We start from the raw sequence: 22,011 nt of genomic DNA, 5'->3' as shown, positions 1-22,011 counted from the left end.
TAGTGGTAAGGCAGAGGCAATTATAGAAGACAAGGCCAGGACAAGATTTGAAACAACCACCTTGTACAAGCCTGGGTCTAATTAATAACCTAGTCTCCTTTCTACAATGTCTTGAGGTTCACAAAAGAAAAAAATAAAAGTTTAACCTCTAATGATAATGATAAGTGGACTGTTCAGATTGTATTGTGAGTTAGTGAAGATTATTGCTCTGGGAATTAGGCCATAAACTCTTATCAGTATATCATAATTTCTTGACCCATTATTTTTCCCTTTATTTTTTTCCCCTTATAAATATTTGCAGTTGACTATTCTTGGCTTGTCTGAAGCAGTTTCCCTAAGTATTTCCTGTTGATGTGCAATTGTTTACAAAGCTGAAGTAATCCATCAGTGTGCAAAACATTATTCCCTGGTGTCTGGATTAAACTTCAAAGCCCCATTTCCTATAATGTTATAGCTGTAATCATTAAAATACTTTAACTAAAGCAAAATCTGTATATCCATGTTGCTCAGAGTTTTATGGAAACATCCATTCCTTCTAGAGCAAGCAAATGAGCAAAGATGCAGCACAATAAATAATCTGAAGATTTTGTTTTCATTGTAGCCTTATTCTACTGTGAATAATTCTGTGTGAGGCAGAATACAACTGAAATTGCATTGTATTGGCCTAATCAATGAAAGAGTTGTCACTTGAGTCAATGCATCCCAAAATTTAGAGTGGGTATGTCTCATGATCAGTACAAGAAAGATACCTCAAACCTAGAAAATAAAATTTTGAAGTTTTAATTTTTTATTTGGAGAAGTTTGGGTAGAATACTAATGCTTCTTTACATTTTATATAAATGTATATACAACCCAGGGACTACTTTTCATGACCTCTATTAGATCTCTTGACATAAAGGTCAGGCTTGAAGTAGAATATCTTCTTTTGAATGGAAGAAATTCCTCAAGGAAGTCTCTATGCTTGTGTCCCTTTGTCATATCTGCCCTCTATCACCTTACACAGAATGCAGCTTATGGAAGCTCCATAATTTTCCTTTGCCATCAATGCTGCAAGTAATCTATTGCATTAATCAGCCAGCTAGTATGAAATGCACAGGGAGTGATTATACTATCATACACAATGAAGCACTTGTCAAACCCAATACATCAAAGTTTAATTCAGTAACAGAATGAGTTAGAACAAGATAAAACATTCAGTAGTTCAAGAACTTCAGCACCTTGACTACTATGAGAAGTTGAGTATTATGTAACTGAATTGGATCTTACTGAGGCTATATTCATGAATAAAAGCTGGAGCCATCAAACTTGGTAGTATATGCTCATATCCTGGAGAGAGTTCATGAATTAAGCAGTACAAGAGTACTTATATATTCTGTGCAAGATGACACTGATCTAATTAGATTGCTGTCCATTGGGGCCTTGGATTACTTTTAGCACTAATGAATCTCTAATGGACTGAATTTGTTTTGGTAGCAGTTGGGAGTATCTTTGAAGGAGGGACAGATTTATTGAATAAGAAGATCTAAGTTTTCCATTATGATAGGCAATACTTCTTTATTTTGCAAAATGTCAGTCTAAATTTCATATCACCAATAATATTTCTTTTTTGTTTGTGCTTTCAAGTAATTATTGACTCACAGTCTCTGGTTTCTAGCTTAGTGCCTTTAACAACAACACCAAATTGGCTGTAAATAATACCATGACGGTGTTAAATGATCCAGACCAGTTTAAAGTTTGTTGTGTCATCAGGTAGGATGTGACTGCTGGTGTCTGCATGAACAAATATTCACCATCTTGATCTTTCTCTAGCACCTGTCTCTATAGTAGGCTATAGTAAAATAACATTTTGAAAAAAAACTACCATAACAAAAGTTGAAGTTTGTATAAATTACTTAGCCTAAGTGGATTTTTGGACTTATGAAAAAGTCTGTGCTCTATAGGGAATGGTGCTGCTCCTAAACACTTTAAACTGTTCCATTAGTCATCTTTTTTTCCCCATTAATATGGGATTTTAGGATGCATACTGACTGCATCATTCTCCATGCTGCAGAATAATAATTTTCTGCTACTTCTTGTCCCTAATATTTAAAGAGCCCTTTTAAGACTGGTGGATTATATGGCAGGTGTGCTCATGTTATGGAATATTTGCCTTTTTTGATGATGTATCTATTCCAGTAGCAGTTTTGTTTTTTTTATATTTATATTGTATTTTATTGTGTATTGTATTTACAATTTAGAGGCCACCTGACTGCTAATGACTCTGGGCAGCTTACAATTAAAAAACTAGGAACAGTATAACAAAAGAGACAAATCATGAGCACCCCAATGACAAACATAAACAAAACCCCATCCAACAGGGGCTCAACCATCACCCTGCCCCAAGGCCTGGGAGAATAGCCAGGTCTTTAATAGCTTCCAGAACATCATCAGGTTGGGAGCTGTCCAGATCTCTTGGGGATATTATTCCAGAGGGCAGGCTTATTACTATAAGCTCCAACTCCCAGCAGTGTACAACATAGCACAAACACCATAAACACACAATACATTTAAAAAATAGTAATAAACTCATTGGCACCTAACCTCAATCTCAGCAACAGTGAATAGCTAACCCTCAAGAGCCTTATTTATTTATTATTAATTTAAATTAGTTTAATTTAATTAATAATTTAAAAACTCCAAGCTGACTCTAGGCGGCTCACAATATAATAAACCATAAAAACACATTTCAGAACAAAACAAGATGGGATTCAGTCGCTCTGTACAAAAACATAGACAGACCACATCCAATGAGGGGCTTCATCCATCTTAACCCAAGTCCTGGGAGAACCGCCAGGTGTTCAGCCTTATGGAATGCACACAGAGTGGGAGATCTTCCTTCCTTCCTTCCCTGGCCACCTATCTCATATAATGATTTCAGGCAGCTCAAAACAATCCATAAAAACAATGATAAAAACAGAAGTACCCTTACTCCCAAGTGCCAGACCAAACAGCCTCCCAGCTTAACCCCCATTGTAGCCCAATTCTTGGGGGAAGAGCCAGGACTTCATGGCTCTCTGGAAGACTAAAAGGATAGGGATCCCTCAGAGGTGAGAGGCTATTCCAAAGGGCTGGGGTGGCCATCAAGAAGGCACACCTCTGAGGTCCCATCAGGTGATAACGTTTAAGGGAGGGGACTTGGAGGGCACCCACTCTATCTAACCTAATAGAATGGGCAGATACCCTCAGAGAGAGGTGGCCCTGCAAATAAATATGGATTTCAGGGGGATTTAATTCCAGAGGGTAGGTGCCTATGGGGAAAGTTGTGAATTGGGATTTTAATTTATTGAATTTATAAGGTTGATCAATTAAAAAAACAACCCTGGAAAGATGTCAGAATAGGTTCCAGTCACCTTCCAAGGGAGTTTGTTCCATAAGGCAGTGGTTGTCATGGAGAAACATCATCCTTGGGCTGTCTCTCCTCTCACCCAGCATATCCATCTGGAATGAGAATACAAGATGGACTAATGGAAGGTCAGGACTTCCATATGGAAGAAGCAGTCCTGGGAGTATCTGGGAGCCAAACTCTGTAGCCAAATCTGTTTAGTCTTTGTTTGTTTGTTTGTTTGTTTGAATGCTATATTTTATTTAATCTAAGTTAATATTCTTTTAGTTTTTCCTTGTGAGCTATATTGGGTATCTTCGGATGGGAGGGGAAGATGTAAATTAACTGAGATAATTCTCTTTCATTGCAAAGTATCATAATGTGTATAGGAACAATTATTAATCATAAAACAGGAATTGCATATATGCTTAATAGCTTATATGTACAGGAGAAGACATACGTATATTGTTAACAGCACCTATTGCTAGTATAACATAGGACTTTAATAATGCCACCATGTAGTTATTATTTCAAGTAGTAGTATAAAAAGAAACTTCCATCTCTGATAACTGATTATATTCTGTTTGTTTGATGGGGATAAAACACTAGTGTCCAATAGGTTTTGTAATGTCTGTATTGGAACAAGAGGTTTGATAAAGAAAAGCCACCTCTAATTCAGAGCAAGATAATGATTGTGAAACTAGAATTGACAATACCTCACTAAGATGTGACAGTTTTAATATTCTTTCCCTTGTGTGAAATTAATACCAAATTGCAGTCGCAGCATGATGAGTCTTCCAATTATCTTCAGGGAAATATGGAATTTGCATATTGATTTATGATATGTGTTTGTCTCTATGCCAGGAAAATCTCTTAGCAGGGTGAGTTGCACTGCTGTTAAGGAAGAGGTCTATATATGTGTAGACCTTATATAACCAAACTTGAGCCTAGGTTAGATTTTTGTGCTCTTGAATTGGTTGTAGAGAGTTATATTAAAATTAAGGAGGAACTACCATTTAGCTTTGTCAATGTACCCTTCCTCATTAAAAATCCAAACTGCACAGAAATTGAACACCTGTCATTTATTGGTGAAAGGATACGATAGACTTAATGGGCTGCATTTACTGGTTGCCCATCACCAAGAAGGGGGAAAAACCTGAATTATCTTGAAATCAGTGGAGTGCAATATTTAGTATAAAAACTGATCTGGGCACAGAATGAGTATGGTCACTACACATTTGGCCAGGACTGTTTTGGGGGGTGAAGTGAGCGCTTTCATTGTTTTAATGATATGGCTATGTTAGGGTTTACACTCTTTCATGGGATTCTCAACTCAAAATGGCAAGAGAGGGCTCCAAAAGTCACAAAAAGCAGACGTAGGGCCACAGATTGCCCACCACTGCAACGCCATGTTCATATAAAATGTTAAGCAAAAATGTTATGACTTCATGCAGTGCACAAAACTAGTCTCTTAGTGCAGATCTCTGAATGCATATTTCAGTAGAGATGTTTCTCCCTCAACTGTGAAACAATAGCAAGCATCTTCTGTGTTAAACATCTACCAGCCTTTCTAGGAAGTAAATGCGGTACATTTTGTATAATAAAGATATAAGGAAGGCTAGTATGAGTTTATGGCTTGCTTCATTTTGCTGCTCCTAACAAAATAATTATTTTCAAATTGTTGAGAAATAACAAAAATCATTTGAATTGCTTTTGAAGATCAATATAGTACATATGGCATAGATTATGACTTAGTTGCACATTCACATTGCATTCTTCACTAGTCATGTTTAGTTATATGTCATTTCCGAAAGGCTGTCATTCATTTTCAGCAGATTCTGAAGGTCTCTATAATGTGTAAAACTCTTCCTTGATGAACAAATGAAGTGTTGCTAAATAGTACTTGTGTATGTCTTCACTGTGCTTGTCAAGAGTTTGCAGCATGGTAAGACAGCCAATTTTAAGAGCAATATCTTTATATTTAAAAATATTCCAGCAGTTCCTGATTTATTCATGTCTTGCTTAGCGTGCAGTGTCAGAGATAGAGGTCCTGGATTGGTTCAGACTTAAATGTCAGCAGAAAATTAGATCTGTAAATTTCAATGAAGGATTTCTCATACATAATTGCAGCAATATTTATGAAGTATATTTCTGTTCTTGGGTAACAAAAGGCAAAAAGTACTTGCAAAAGATCAGAAGTTGGTTATTCTCCCTTGTGTTATACAGAGAAGTAAACCAATATCTGCACACTCAAATATTTTTAGACTTGAAAATAAAGATCAACATGGATTATATTTTCTGATTTTGTTATGAGCTGGTAAGTTTCCAGCATGTAGAATAAGAGCGAGAATCAAAAATTATCAGAGATTTTAATCATATTGGGGGGGCAGGGAGGGAGGGGTATAAAGTTTGAATTGTTGGCAGTTCACTTGTAATAATTGAGGGGGTGCTTTATGGGGGACATCTCCCAGATTCAAATCCAAGTAGGGGATCATTTTTCTGATGTTGTTGTAATAAATAAAGAAAAATATATTTATTTCTAATAATAAATTTCTTATATTTCATATAAATAAATAAATAAAAATATATTAACCTATACTTTCTTAAACCAACATTGTATTGAGCATTCATTTCAAACATTATCCATTTTTATTTACATATTTTAGCATAGTCCCCAAGGATCAAATTCGTCAAAAGTATATTGAACATCACTTAATGCATGCTTCTATTGATATACTGAGACTATTGGGTTCTTTGCATATGCAGATCATCACCTTTGTTTACTTTTATATTTCTTTGCATAACATACTTCCTTCATTATGCCTATTTTCTGTGCAAGTTGATCCTTCTGGTTAATTTCTTACAAGCTCTCAAAACAGCATTTTATATGGGCTGCTAGAAGGCCTTATTATTGGCATCCATTTAAAGACTTGTATTTATAGTTCTTTTCATGACTTACAAGATATCTAGCCCAAATGGATATTGTCTGTCTCTTTATAGGTGCTCTTTGGATGTGCATAGTATTAAATCCCCATTGTAAGGTGGAACAGAAGGCCAGTTGGCTGAAACAGCTTAAGAAATGGAACAGTGTTGATGTTTGTCCCTGGGAAGATGGGAACCATGGAAATGACCTGCCAAGTCTAACCAATGCTCTGCCTCAGGGTGCAAATGGAATACAAGGTGAACTTTGGTTTAATTTAATTGCATACCCTGAAGTCACTGTGCCTTTACCATTTTGTAAAGGCATAGTAATATCATACTATTGGTGTTCTGGATTTTTCATGCCTCTGGTAAAAAGATGAACTAAAAGATGGTTTGTTTATAAAGTGTACATTCTTTGCTGGCTGTATGTATGTATAGTCCCTGACAACACTTCAAGCCATTTTGAGTAATTTGAGTCATGGCTATGTTGTTATTTTCTCTTGGTCATTTCAAGGGCTGTATTTCAGCTAATAGAATGTTGGGTTGACATTTAGTTGTGAATTGCTTGTGTTCATTATCTAGATGCCCTTCCAATGTAAACACAGTATGCTGTACTAAGTAGGAACTGTGTGTATTTAAGGTGGTGGCGTTGCAGCATCATGGAGATGTTTTAATTCAAACCCTTTTTCCAAATCAGTATATAAAATATCAGTAACTTTTAATATCAGGATATATATGTTGGTGCATTACAAAAACAGATGAAAGCAGTTAGTTTGAGGCTAATGCCTATAGATCATTTTCTCGTTCAATTGTTGCATTAAGCAGCTCTGTTTCCCAGCTTTTTGCCAATACTAGTATTTGGGTTGAAGCATGCAGTCCATAACACCCTACAGTATATTTTTCTGAGATCACTCAGCACTGTTTCATTTAATTTGCTAACCTTTCTTGCTATGTGACACCCCCCCCAAAAAATTACTTCAGGATGTCGACAGTGCTGCTGCAGTTTCCAACAGATTAAAATTATAATTGCAGGGAAAGCATCTTCCAGCTACTTAAAACCACATTGCAAATTCCTGGTTGTGTGGTTTGAAGGGGTGCAGTTAAATGCCAAGTTAGCATTTAAATGCCAAGTTGGCATCATACAGTAAAAAGAAAACTCTGTACCTCAGCAGCTTTTGTATTAATTTAAATCTGTATGTCCTTGGTATGAATCTTCAGCCTCTCCTCTATCAAAGAAATGATTATCCCTGTATTTCTATAATTGTTCCTGCTTGAAACTGAACATTAAATATACATTGTTTATGTATGTGATATGAAGTCATAGTGCATACTAATCATTACTGTATTAGAATCATAGAGTTAGAATATTGTCTCCAGCTCAGTCATAACTGAACTTGGTGAATTTTTATAAAACTGTGAATTGATTGTGTAAAGCAGCCGTTCCAAGCTTGGTAACCCCCATATGTTGACTGGGAATTCTGAGAGTTAAGTCCTTGGAGGAAACCAGTTTGAGGAAAGGTGGTGTAGGGTAAATTTGGGTCCATCCAAAGTTATGAAACATATGTGGGGATGTTAATGTTAATAAGAGAGAATGGAGAAGAATGGAAAAGAGGGATGAATGTGGAGGTTTTTTGGCCATATGAACTGTTTAAAAAAAACCCTGCAACCGTTTGAACTCTTTGGGCTGGCAGATTCATCAAACAGGTCTCACCGGACAGTGTTCACACGAGCTATTGAGGCATGTGATCTCCACTGGCAGGACAGTCACTTACAGCATATTATTAACAGTGACCTGTACACCAACTACTGCTACCATGAAGATGCTGAAAACTCGCTCTTTGATTCTCATGGGTGGCCCCTCTGGCATGGTAAGTGGCTTAGCAGGAAATACATGTCCCTGATTTCAATGCTTTCTTTTTCTTTTTTCGTTGAAGAGAAAAGACAGAAACATCTGGAGAGAACAACAGAGCTTCCTTTCAGAAGGGTTGTTCAGTTGCTTTTTTCTGTAGATTTCTAAAACTATTTTATTTTTTTAATAATCATTTTATTAAACATTGCAGTTAAAAAGATACAAATGAATACAAACTAAAAAAAAAATAAAAGGATTCTTATAATTAATTTCAAAATCTTATTTCAAATCCATCTGGACCCTTAGTCCATTTGTAACATTTTAATCACCCTTTTGCTGTTTTTTTCCAGAAAAAGTATTTTTTTAAGTCCTTAAATTTATATTTAAATCTTCTTTCACTAAGGATTGAAAGAAACCCACCCAGCAAATGCTGTAAAACTTGTCAGTCCAAGGGGTCCTAATAAATGAAAAGCAATTAAGAAGCAAATTCCAAAAATGATTAAGAAATGAGGCTTGGCGAACCTTGTGTCTATATAGGGTACATTATGGTTGAGAGCTTGGTTGAAATCCCTTGTCTCCCAGTCCCTCGACTCACAAGTTGACCACAAAAACCTCAGTTCCTGCAGTCTACTCATGAGGAACAGCTCTCCGGAGTACACGTGGGTGATCTCACAATCTCTCCTTTTTCCGGAGAGGCTTTGCTGGGCAGAATTCGCTGTCTGGCCACCAATCTCCACCGCAATGCCATCCCCGCTCCTTCAGGGACATCTAGTTCACCATAAGTCCTCACCGGAAGTCTTTCCTAAAACCATTTTAATGGTCTTTTGTTTTGGGGTTATTCCAGACACATACAATTAACAACGGCTTCCATTTCTCTTTGTCAGAGCATGTGCCTACAGCTTGTGCGAGAGTAGATGCACTCAGATCTCATGGCTACCCAAGAGAAGCACTGCGGCTGGCAATCGCTATTGTTAATACTCTGAGGAGACAGCAGCAGAAGCAGCAGGAAATGTTCCGGTTCCAGAAGAAAGGTAAATGTGGGCAGGAGGAAAGGCCAAAGGACACAGCATGGTGAGAAAAAGTCTGGAATGAGACCAAGAATAAGCAAGTGCTGGTTGAAAGTATAGCAATGCAGGTTTGCAGTGACTGTTTGTAGCTGGGGGGCAAGAGGCAATTCATTGCCAAATGCCTGATAGGAATAAGGCTGCTTCTCTGTTTCTCTCAGTAAAACAGTAGCACAAAGAGCTTTTATTCCTACACTTTTTCTTTCTCTTCTCTTAATCTTAAATTCAAGGTGCAGAATGTTACAGGGAAAATATTCCTGAGACAAGCTTGCTATAATGACCTAGCTGTAAAATAGCAGAACCACCTTCTGCATGCCTGTTCAGGGATTTTTTATACTGTTTTATTTAAGTGGATAGCTAAGATTATTCATTTAACAATTTAAAAATGTGATTAAGGGAAGTGACTGAATCCATAAATCATATGGATCCTCTCACATGAGTTCTGGGAAAGTTGCCATATGTAAGCTGAGCAAAAAATCTGGGTTTGTTTCTATATAGTCTGTGAAACAGATACCATGGTCAGTTTACTAGTCTGTTGTAGTCTCAGTCCTGTAAACTAGGAGTTACTATGCTTCGAAAGCAGGTTTTGGCTATTTACTGATTTTGTTAGTACATTGCTCACTTGCTCTTAAGTGAAATAATATACCAGTGTCTTTAGATAGAAAGGTAAAGTCTCTGCCCTCTCCCTGAAAGAATGTATGTGTAACTGTGAAATTCATTCCCATGCTTCTGTGTATGGTTCAGATATAGATTCTTTCTCTTTTTTGGAGATAGTATCAATCAACACTGGGTGAGGTCCTGCCTAGTAGGTCCAAGTGGTGGGATCTAACTCAGTTTTGAATAACACCCCATCTACAAGATCAGAAATCTACCAGATAAGGATTCTTGTTTGTAGGTAAATGGAAATAAGGCTGTCTTTGAAAAGGCTAATAGTCCAATTTGAAGAGGGTATATATAATACTGTTAACATTGTACTAAGAATAGGGCTATGTATATTGATGTAGCCCATGCCACCACATCTCTTACGGCTTCCATCTGTTCATTTCTACATATCTGCAGAAGAAAGGTTAGGCAGATATATACTGGGCCTGTGCACTTTTGGCATGCCCCCCACCATAATGTGGACAGCATAGGGTGAAACCGCTTGGAAACATAAGGCAGGGAGATGGGTCTAATCTACCCAGCCCTGCTTGTGCATCATGAACCTTACATTCATGTATTAGGCTTTACCCCACAACCAGGAATGAACCAAGTGGGCAAATCACAAGAAATATAAGAACTATAGAGAAGTAAGATTTATTAGAGAAAGTAGGAAGCCATGGCCAAAGAATTTCAACAACTACAGTTAGGGTTTGGGGCAGTATGACTTTTCTCCATCTGCCCTTTGTTTTATAGCCATCCAATTTACTGTCATGTTGTTTTTTCCTGACTGAGAACTAATTCCCACGTCAGATACAGATTAATGCCTGTATAGGTCTGGCATGAACTGAACATAGGTCTGGTGCCCAAACTCTAGTATTCTGTTTAATAAAATTTTGGAAGTCAGTTTGTGGATTTGTTCTTTTAAGATTTTGCTTGAAGACTTCAGTGGTAGAACACCTGCTGCTCATTCAGACATTTGCTTGAATGTCTGGAAAGCTGAAAGTGGGGAGAGTACTAGCCTCTCTTGTGTCTTTCTCTAACGTCCACTCATTCAGGTGAGAGGTCTGTAAGGGATCTGTACTCATGCTGACTTGAAATAAGTCCATATGTCAGCGTGACCAAGAACCTAGTGTTATTCCAGTCCTGGCTCATGAAGAAAACTGTGAACACAAATACATCTGCCTCTCAGACTTCCCACCCAAATGCATAGAGGTTAGAGAGAGGTGAGGGTGAAGCTGTGTTCATGGGCCTCATTCTCTCTGCACTTTAAATGTTCTACAGATTGCTGTGAGCCTCATGCAAAAATTTTATAGGAGCTGCTTGACCTGAGTCAGACTTATCTGCAGGATCCCCTGTTCCACTTACTACTGTTGCTTCCAGTTCTACTTCCCTTCCCTTTAGTGCAAAATGTATGTGCTGTAGCTAATTATTCTTTCTACTGAGCAATGGAAGATATATTGCAAAGATGGTGCAAAGATGCCTTTGCAAAGAAATGGAAACCACTTGGTCACATCTTGATGGAAAGGTTACTGGGAAGTTCTACATTCCAGATGAAGGGAAAACAGAAGTAGAATTCAGTTTAGTATTTCCTAGCATCTTGAGTAGACAGTCAACCTCTTGCAGATTAGTGAAGGCTCAGTAAGTGGCTGTTGTCATTTACTGGCAGTGAACTATCAATAATGCACCTCTTCTATTTCATGTGACACAAATTTTCTTGGAAGTTACCCTTGAAGTACTTAGTGTTTTGGTTTCAGTTCTAAAGAATTCTTAATTAAAATAACAGCCATTTTTCTAAATAGGGAAACTAAAATAAGTATCTCTTCTGTGAATAACATAAGTATGCTTCCTGTTTATATAAATTCTGTAGAAATAGCCCTAACGTTAGTCTGGATAGCCTATTAGCAACAACAACAACAACAAAACTTTAGTAGACCGTAGAGTCAACAGTTTTGATTCCTAGGAATTGCTTTATCCTTATTATTTCCCACTAGCCAGTGTTCCTCTTCATTGCTAAAGTTGGAAAAAACTAAGCAGTGCTATACTTAATCAAAATTTCAGCTGCTGGCATTGCTGTATCTCATCCATTGTGAACCTCTGGATATTTTGGAGATCTGAATTCAGATTCTAGCTCATTTATGGCCACTCATTCCTAGCTTTAGTTTACTAATTTTGAAAAATGTAAGTGAAGAAAAAGAAATGCATGTGTTCTGCATGTTAAAATGCTATAATCAATATCAGTACAATTAATATAATATACTCAATATGTGTGCTTGTTTTTTATGTAGAACTTCTTCACAAAGGTGTTACCTCTATAACAAATCTAGAAGGTTGGGTTGGGCATCCATTGGACCCAATTGGCACTCTTTTCAGTAGCCTTATGGAAGCCTGCAGGGTGGATGATGAAAGCTTCCATGTGTTCTCAGATTTCACAGGTAAAATCTGATCTTAGATTAGCTATGTATATGTGCACACACAATTTATGAAAACATTTTAAAACTTCTTGTATTTTGGTATTCCTTGCATGTTAACTAAATAACTCATTTGGGAACTTTTAGTAGTCAGGTTTGAACTAAAATATTTCATGATTAAAACATTCCTTGAAACAGGATATTGAAAATGCTTGAGCAAAGGAAATTTAGGAAGGAGAAATTTGTTGTGAGTAGTCAGTGGCTTATCTTACTGACTGAATGTATGAACCTGCCTTATAGTTCATGCAACTGATGCCTTCCAAATGTGTTGGTACCCAGCCAATGTGGCTGAAAAGATTAGCTCCAACAAATCTGTAGAGTACTGGTTTGAGGAAAAATGTACTTAGCGAATCGTTTTTCAACTTAGAAAGTCTGGGATTGAATCTCGGACCTTTTCTGAATTCAGAGCATGTGATCTTTACTACTTGACTTGATATTAAGAATATTAATAATACTGCATTGCATGTTCAACTGTTCATAGCATAAACAATTTAATTATAATTCTTTCTATCTTCCTATAATTTAGTCAGTATGCTTATCCCGCATATTGCAGATGAGGGAGGGCAAAGACTATGAAACAGAGACTTCCTTAAGGCCATCTAGTGAGTTCATGGCAGAAGTAAGGATTTCTTAATTCATTTCTCAGACTTTTGCTGTTTTGTATTTCAGCTTTAAGTAGACAGCATTTGAATCCTACTCAAATTGCCATTGATACACTGTACTTGCTATTTTGATTGTTCCAAGTTTTTCTGTTCTGGTTGGCTTATAGTAAGACAGGATTTGTATATCACACTAAACCATACTTTGTTTATCCATGGTTTATTGAATAAGCCATAATTGACTGGGTTAATGATATATGTCATAAGCCATGATTTACAAACTTCATTGGCTTTGTTCATAGAAAATGCTAAAGCAGAAACAAATGTTTGGTTTAATGTGATGTACAAAGTAGGCCTAAAATACCTCTGTAGGAAGCTTAGAAATGATAAAGAATAGACATAAATAAGGCATATAATTACAGATAAAATATAAATGGCTTTATGGTTTTCATTTTGTAAACTTTTTTCTAGAGAATATGGGCCCATGCAAATCTCTGGAATACTATCACTTGCCTACCCACAAATTCTTAGAAGAAGGAGAATCTTACTTAACACTAGCAGTGGAAGTGGCATTGATAGGATTGGGTCAGCAAAGGATAATGCCTGATGGCTTGTATGCGCAAGAGAAGGTTTGTCGAAATGAGGAACAGCTAATTTCCAAGCTACATGAAATAGAATTGGATGACACTCTGGTGAAGATTTTCCAAAAGCAAGCAGTCTTCCTATTAGAAGGTAGCTGATTAATGATGATAACTCTCTTTCTTAACAGCTTCTAATAAAAATAGAAGGTCGATTCCTAAGCAGGTTCATTTCATAATCATCAAGCTCTTATAAATTTAATGATTGTTCAAAGATCTTCTAACTACTCCCAATCTACTGCACTGTACTTAAATATTGCATGTATGAAGAGATGGTTATCCTTGATTCTGAATGATGGAAATTAAAATCTGTTCTTTTGCTGCTGCTGTTGTAATTCTAGTATTTTAGGTTAGCATGTAAAATTTCAATCTCATCACATACTGTCATCACTACCACTTTCCAGTGAAACTTTGTAAAACACATGCAGTTAAGCTTTCTCTAGTCAAGCATTTCTATGACCACCTTATGTGGAGTTTCACCCAGAAGTGTCTGGAGATTTTTGTAATGATTGAAAGTAACTTGTATTAGTGGAGTCTTTCTGGAAGCAAATATTACCTAAACTAAGAAGGGCAGCTAGTGCTTGAAGCTTTGTGAGAGAAGAACTGAAATGCATCGTCACCTCATGGATAAAATAGCAATTACAAAAAGTCAACTAAAGCAAATACAGAGTGTGCATCTTTCTTACCTTTCTAAAAAAATGCATCTTCTGTAGACAGGTACAAGAATCAAAAGCCAGGTGTTAAATTTCTTTGAGAAACCTGGAGCAGTAATAAGGATGGGGTTGTATCAATTTTTAGAGACCACTGACCTAATACTAGTATTGCCTAAATGTAGGGCAGAGCCTTGAGAACTGTATTCATTCTACTTAGCCTTGTTACTTCAGTAGTTTTATACCTGATGGATATAAAAAAACTATAACTGTGCACTAATATCACTACAGTAATAGAATTATGAACTTCATTCCATTAAACTTTAATCACACCTTTCAAGGTATCTGTCCTTTCTGGACTACTTCCATGTTTGTTTGTTTGTTTATTTACAAAATTGCTAGGCAGTTTACAGTAATAAAAAGACAGACATGATAAAAATGCAATACATTGAATAAAATCAAGATAAAACGTGCCACATCGATACTAACTGCTGTTCAATATTGAGGAACCTCCACTCCAAAGGACCTACAATAAAGGTTAGTTTTCACTCCCTTTGAGGCCATTCTGACTTCATGGGGGAGAGTATTCCAAAGTGAGGCAGTTGCTGCCAGAAAGACCACCCTACAGGCTGCTGCTTGGAGGGTGGAAACCCAAAACACCCTCTTGGTGGTCAGGAAGATTCTCCCTGGACCAGACTGTCTCAAAGGTAGCAAGAGCTCAAGCCATATAGGACTTTAGAGGTAATCATCAGCACCTTGAGTTGAGCTGAGAAGCATATTGCCAACCAATGTATGTTGTTCTACTGAATCAGTTACCATCATTCAGTAGGCAGGCAGCTGTGTTTTGTGCCAACTCTAGCTTCAGGGTCGTGTTCAAGTATTGCCCCACAGAGATCAAATTGCAGTAGTCTAGTCTAACTGCAAGATGATGGTGATATGAGTCACTGTTTTCAATGCTTCCTAGTCCAAGAGAACTACATGTTGGCCTGGCCTTAATCTAAACACACAGCAAGAGCCATGAGTCCAGAAGAATCCCCAGTTAATATTCCTGCTTTGTCAAGGGCAGCACAACTCCATCAAGACTGATGGAATGAACTTTCATGGATCCAGAAGGCCTCTTTCAACAGCAACTCTGTCTTGCTGGGATTCAACCTCTCTGTAGCTGCATGTATCAACTGGAGGGGCACAGATGTAATTTGCAGATGACTGAACTTATTCCACCAAACATCCTGTCCACTTCATCAGATGTCACAAGTCCCAGATAATCTTGCAAGACATTAGCTCTGTTATCATTTGCAATACTGTGGCCCTCAGTTACAATGCCAACGGTTTAAATGATTAAAACAATAACATCTAAAAACACTTTCTATTATTTCAGTTGGTAAGAGCAGAAGCAGCTAAATATATGCTAAAATGAGGCTCCTTAAATTGTTCAAATGCAAAACAGTGTTTGTTAATTTGTTTAAAGTAGTGGTTCTGGAGATATCATTGAGTAAAAAAATATCTCCTTGTGAGTTTAAAAATTATTTTTTTCTGTTAGCGTCAAAATGATACGGTTGATTTTCATTAAGGATATTTAAAGCACAAGCATTTGTTTTTTTCTGCCACCGTTTTTCAGTATACTGTGGTCATCAGCTTCTTTACATTTAAAGGTTAATACTTCTAGTTTTAGCTTCCTTCCAGAAGGCTTTTCAGGTTCTTCATAGTCAGATGAATTGTAATAGGTAAAAAGTGATAAAATCTTGCATGACTGATGTATGTATTCCATGAAATCCAATTCTAAAGCTGTTTATCTCAGTTTTATTTTTAAAATAAGGTTTATAGGAAACTAGCTTATACTGATTCGGGCTAGCAGTTCAGGGATCTCAGTCTGCGCTCATTAATAGCAGTTCCCCAGGATTTAAAATAGAGATCTGCTCCCCAAACAACTTGAAGATACTAGAAAGATGCTTTCCTGCATGTAAAACTTGTGTTCTGTTACTGAGCTGCAATCAGAATTTTCTTCGACTGTAAATGTTATGTTCATTAAAAAAAAAAAAGTATTGCAGGAGAAATTTAAAGGCAACCACACCCTATCAATATTGTAGTGGTAGATCATATGCCTAGTATCACGTATATTCAGCTCTGGTAGTAGATCTTGGAAAGGTCTTCATTATACACACAAACCATGGATTAGCTACTTCCAAGGATATAGTTCCTTGGATAGGCTGCCTTGATGTGCCACGTCTAAAGTGTTTTGTTGCTATTTGCGAATATTTGCACTTATTGTGAATTTGGGTGAGTGGTCTAAGGATACAGACATCTCTTACAATGACCTGCCCATGCACAACCACCGTAGGGAAAAATTCACATTTTGGATGATTATGCATATAGATTATCAGGAGATCTGCATTAGAATATTGCTTGCTTTCAAATACTTTCCTGAACTGTAAACTATATTCTGCTAATATATTTTAAAATATGATTCAAAAAGCTACTACAAGCTTCAGTTCTTTGCTTCAATACAATATTTTCTACTTGGTCTTCTTATATATTTTTGAGAGGGCTCCTTGCCAGAGAGAGTTTTTCCTTTACGGTCAATGTTTTCCTTTTGGCAAAGATTACTGCAGTATTTCTAGCATTTTAATACTTTTTTATTTTATGTTCAGTAGAATTACAGTGCTGTTTATAAGATTTTCTGTTCTTTTTTCTTCCCTTCCCAATAGCTGGACCCTATAGCGGTCTAGGTGAAATCATCCATCGGGAGAGTGTTCCAATGCACACCTTTGCCAAGTATCTTTTCACCTCTCTCCTACCTCATGATGCTGAACTAGCATACAAAACTTCATTGAGAGCAATGCGGTAGGTATCTTTAAAATATGTTTAAAAAGGAAGCCCAATTCCAGTTGACAGTATGGTTCCCCTTTCAGTCCCTAAGGTCAGCAGGGAGGCCTTGCTCCAAACACATCCTTCAGAGGTTAAAAACATAGTGGAGGGGAGCAATACCTTTTCTGTGGTGGCATCCTCTTACCAGGTAAGCCCCTTTATCTTTTAGAACACTGGCCCATAACTTTAATTTTTGGAAAGCCGCTGCCAGAGTGATTCTGGCAGTACATATTATTCTTTTGATTTTGATGTATATTTTAGTACAGCCCTCCCTGTCCTGTCGCTCTCTAGATGTGCTGCTTTAGGGAATTCTGGGACTTGCAGTTCCAGCATGACTGGAGGGTGCCTGAGTGAGGAGGACTGCTTGATCATACTGCCTGGGATTTATGCCAGTTGCAGACTCAACACCTCTGGAAAGTATCAAATTGAGGAAATAGAAGTTTGCATATGAAATGTGTTGAATATATTTGTGAGCCATCCTGGGAGTCTGGTTATGGGGTGTGATATTTGGGTGAATGAATGAGCAGCAAGAGCTGCAAGACTATTTGTGTGTGTATAACACACACCCTTTCTGACTCAAGCCTTTCACTTTAATTCCACATTTAGTCAATTCGGAGGTAGATCTGAATTTGGCCCATCTCTAAACCTTGCTTGATGTATTTCCTACCAAAGATCTTGGCTGACTCTTGAGAGGGTTGTCTTCGTAGATTGACTCAAGTATCTGCTGTAATCTTGGGAACGCAGAATTAACTTTCTTTAGAATATTCTCTTAAGCACTCAGTTGTTCTTTGTAACTGGAAGAACCTAGAACCATAATCTGTTCTGCTGGGCTGTCTAATCTGAAATCCTTTTCTGTCCTGTCATAGTTGCTTTTCCCTTTCATTTTCAAGGCAATAACTTCTGTGTTGCTGTATGAGCCAGTCCAGTTCTTATGTCTGCCTCATTACCTGCCATCCTGGGACAACCAGGATAGAAAATTGGAAATAAATGAGGTGTGTCATGCTGTTAACACAGCTGATCGACCCCCTCCCTCCTCTTTTCAGCATTTGGGAGTTCAGCCTGCCCCCAAGGGAATCCTGAATTTCAATTGAGCTTACTCATTCAGGCAGCTGTGGGCACATCCAGTTCAGTTTATCTGTGCTGAAGAAAATCAGTCCTCTTGGAAAAGCAAGGGAGAAATGTGTTGTGCCCCCATGTGGCTCAACTGGTGCTCTCTAGGCTGCGAGTTGTGGTTTCCGACATAATTGGAAGGGCACTGAGTTGGGGAAGGTTGGCTTTGGTGATGCTTTATAATTTGCTCCAAGAAATAATCCACTGGAACCAAGGGTGTGCGTAGGGTGTGTGCAAAAAAGCCAAAATGGTGGCTGCAACTGTGGGGTTGAAGCCCCGCCCCTTTTTAATGTGTATCGCAGTGCATGTAAAACAGAGCTTAGACCACATGGTTGTGGCTGCCATCTTGATTCCCCACCACCATCTTGCCCCCACCCTTGGCTCCAGTGGACAATTTCTTGAAGTAAATTATAAAGCATCACCAAAGCCAACCTCCCCTCACTGGAGCTGAAGCAGCGGTAAGTATAGTACAGGATTATAACGCAAATGAAGGAATTCAGAATGCATTCATGGAATGCTTAGGTCTGCATTCATGTCTGTTAGGGCTGAACCACACTTCAGATTCAAAGGGAGAAATGTGATTTGGAGTTTCCACAGCATGCACAGAGTACCTGTTGGAAATGCCTTAAACCCAAATGCATCTTTTCCAGGGTAAAGTTGCAGCTTTATGGTGTTTCTAGCAGGTGCTACAGGGGTACAAAATAACATTTCTCAGTTAGAATCCAAAGTTCCACACAACATAAGGTCTGTGTATTTTTTTGGGGGGGAGTGGAAAGTACACACAAATTTAAACCCATTTCCCCCCTCCCCACATACCCAAAATGTGATTAGGCTAACCAGACTGTCACCCCCAAAAAGCATTATATAAATTACACAAATTAAGCAAATATTTATGTTTCTTTATTTTTACATATTTTATAATTTTGTAATTCTTTTTTCATAAAACAGTCTGTTTATACAAATTGGGAAGAAACCAGTTCTGGAGAGGTTTTATTCAGAAGCCTGAGGTTTTAATTAATGTTGCCCACAAAGATTTTTCTAAGCATTACTTTACAGCCATGTGAACTAAGAACTTGCTTTTCTTAACAAACAAACAAAAAAGAAACACTGAGATTTTAGGAATCAGCATGTAGTGTCTAATACTACTCTCTGTGTTTTTCTGGAGCCTGTATATAGTTCTGAAAATCTTTGAGGTAGCATAAATCTACCAAATTTAAGTTTTAGCTGCTAATGAAAAGAGACATGGAAATGTCATCTGATGATAGTAGAGCAGACAGGCTGTGGCAAGCATGTTAAAGCACTGAAGCCATCCTGTTCTCTAGAAGGCTTTTCATGGCTGGCTGCGTATGTGCGCACATACGCAGCTACTTGACTTCATTGGCAGTCTCTGCAGGAAAGTTTATGTGCACACACAAAATTAAAGCAGTTGCTTTAATGCCTTGAGGGGGGTGCTTCTGTAACAATCATATACTTAGTGAAGCTGCCTCCCCCCCCCCCCGTTGGAATATTTTGTGCGGTCCTAGTATATAGAATTGTCCAATTAACAGCTATAATCTTAAGACCAGTTTTTTCTTCTGCATTGATAGGGTTAGACAAAATTGCCATTTTCCTGAAACTAAAAAAAAAGAAGAAAAGAAAAAAGGGCAGTTGGCTAGATTTTTTATGCAATGGGATATTCTCTTGTCTACCAGCTTATATGGGAGCCTCTTTTCAGATAAAGTCAGTTCTTAATTTTTTGGATTGTCAGCTATTTTACAAAGTGGTAGATGGAATTTCTCCTCCCAAAGGAGACTTGCTTGGCTCCCACACTGCTATATTTTTAGTGCCACACTGATCTCTCCCAGACATTTTGAATTTTTAAGAGTTGAATTTTTAAGCACTGCACAATGTTGAGATATGCTTTTGCATATTCATGTTTTTCTTCCCTATGCATAATTATTTTGTCTTTTATTGCTTGCTTCTCTTTTTGTAATATTTCCACCCGGTAACAGATGTTCTGAAGCTAGAATATTCTCTGTGTGTATGTGTAGAAAGAGAGAGAGACCAAGAATATAGGTGTGCTTTGTAATCTTGTTTTGAAAACTTTTGTTACTGGATGGATTAAGGTATTATATGCTGAGTGTTGATTTTTGGAGCGTGTCTGTGTAGACCACTTGGTGCATTACCTTCCCCAACCTGGTAATGTCTGCATGGTTTGAAATACACTTTCCATTGATTTTCACCCAGCAAATTTATGGAAAGTGTAGTCCAACATATCGAGATATTATCAGATTGGAAAAAGAAAGGTTTTATTCTCTGTTGCCATCACAAAGAGCTTCTCCAAATTAGAAAGGGCTACCAAAATTAAGATTCCAGCTCAGGGCTACACAATTCATACTTTGGTGTTTTAGTTGCCATTTTACATATATGATTGGATATGATGAAAGGCATAAAAAAGACATCTAGAGAACCCTAGATGGGAAAAGGTCTTCTAGAGTTTCTCTGATAATTTCAGTTGAATGGAGAGGCTTGGGTCCATCCAAGGTGAGTGTTGTGGTTGTTTTTCAAAATCTGTTGTCTGAATAACTGTAAAAGCTCTGTTGCCAGTTGTAGAGATCAATACAAATGACAGTGATGTCCTCCCTCAAACAAGCCCAAATGGCTTACTAGTTCCTATTCCAGCTGACCTTCAACGGGTTCTTCCAGATAGGGCTGCAGAGACAAGTTTAATGTGAACTGAACCCCAGCTGACTTTGTTGCTGAGTGCTTGCTGAGTGCCCTTTTCTTGATTTCTTCCTGCTGCAGTTATGAGGCTTGTTGTAAACAGGGTACAGTACTTCTCCTTTTAGGCATTGTGTGTCACTGCAGAAGCAGCGCCGTTGTGTGGGATTGTGTTTTACAGGACAGTCATTGGCAAGGATGCCTGGCTCATCCCAGCTCCTAGCTCCCAGTATCTCAGCCCCGTGTCAGGAAGTCAGGGCTGGTAGAAGAACCGCAGTAGATAGGATAAGGCATCTGGTGACTTACCACCCTGATGAACATCAGAAATGCCTGCAATTTTTTAAACATGTTTATGAAGGAGGAAGGAATTGGTGTTCCGGTGTGAAACTGAAGGGGAGGGCTAGGCTTTTTTTACCAGCCTGCCACGAAGGGTAAGCTCAGATAGGCTGTCAGTTCTCAGTGAGTGTGGTAGATTCACAAAGTAAACACGCCTGCTCTTGTAGTGTCCTAGTGATATTAAATAGGAGGGGAAAAAACCAGTCAAGGCTTGCCGCATTTTCATTGTGAAATCAGACAGCTTGAGCAATGGGAAGGTTGGTTGCCTGGAAGTGCCCTCTATCATCACTTTTGACCTTTCAAATGCTGAAGCTGCTCTGAATCATCATGGTAAGGAATTCATGTGCAAAAAACAAAAATGCACCATCCTATTTTCATTCAAGTAGATTACAGTGTAGTCCTTTCTAATAATAGGCCTGTAGGAGGAATAGAAATAACTTATCAGCTAAAGGCAACTATTTCTGTACAGCTGTAGTATCTCTTTAAACCACTATCTGAATGTAGGTTTGCCCTTATGTTTATTTTTCATCTTGCATAAAATTACTTTTGACGGAACTTTTGCCCCTGCAAGTAAAATAAAGTTAGTGAATGGCTGCTTGTCCTTGCTCTCTGACATTAGTTTGTATTTTAAGATTTTAAACCAACATTTGCTTGATATGACAACATTGTTTGGCATCTCAACTCTTTTGGCTAAATAGCTGTTAAAGTTCCAGTGCAGTTGTTGGGATTGAGATCTCTAATAATAGCTATGGTGGAATGCAAAGGTTGTTGAGATAACTTCTGTCCATACTCTGAGGTGGCTTTGCA

At 37.8% G+C, this 22,011-nt stretch overlaps 1 protein-coding gene across 1 annotated transcript in view; it reads left to right on the top strand.

The window, feature by feature from the left end:
• Positions 1-22,011, top strand: part of ZSWIM6 (zinc finger SWIM-type containing 6) — a 102,089-nt gene that overhangs the window by 63,460 nt on the left and 16,618 nt on the right. The window contains exons 5-10 of the mRNA XM_088152733.1: positions 6,362-6,541; positions 7,975-8,151; positions 9,017-9,163; positions 12,124-12,270; positions 13,377-13,637; positions 16,899-17,034. Coding sequence (XP_088008859.1) covers positions 6,362-6,541; positions 7,975-8,151; positions 9,017-9,163; positions 12,124-12,270; positions 13,377-13,637; positions 16,899-17,034 — 1,048 coding nt within the window. The remainder of the gene's footprint in view (positions 1-6,361; positions 6,542-7,974; positions 8,152-9,016; positions 9,164-12,123; positions 12,271-13,376; positions 13,638-16,898; positions 17,035-22,011) is intronic.

Source organism: Python bivittatus, unplaced genomic scaffold (assembly GCF_059951505.1).
Source record: "Python bivittatus isolate LINGU-HERP-01145 unplaced genomic scaffold, Pbiv_v1 ctg000570_np1212, whole genome shotgun sequence".
Classification (NCBI taxonomy): domain Eukaryota; kingdom Metazoa; phylum Chordata; class Lepidosauria; order Squamata; family Pythonidae; genus Python; species Python bivittatus.
The sequence above is the reverse complement of the archived record's forward strand: the minus strand, read 5'-3'. Positions and strand labels throughout refer to the sequence as shown.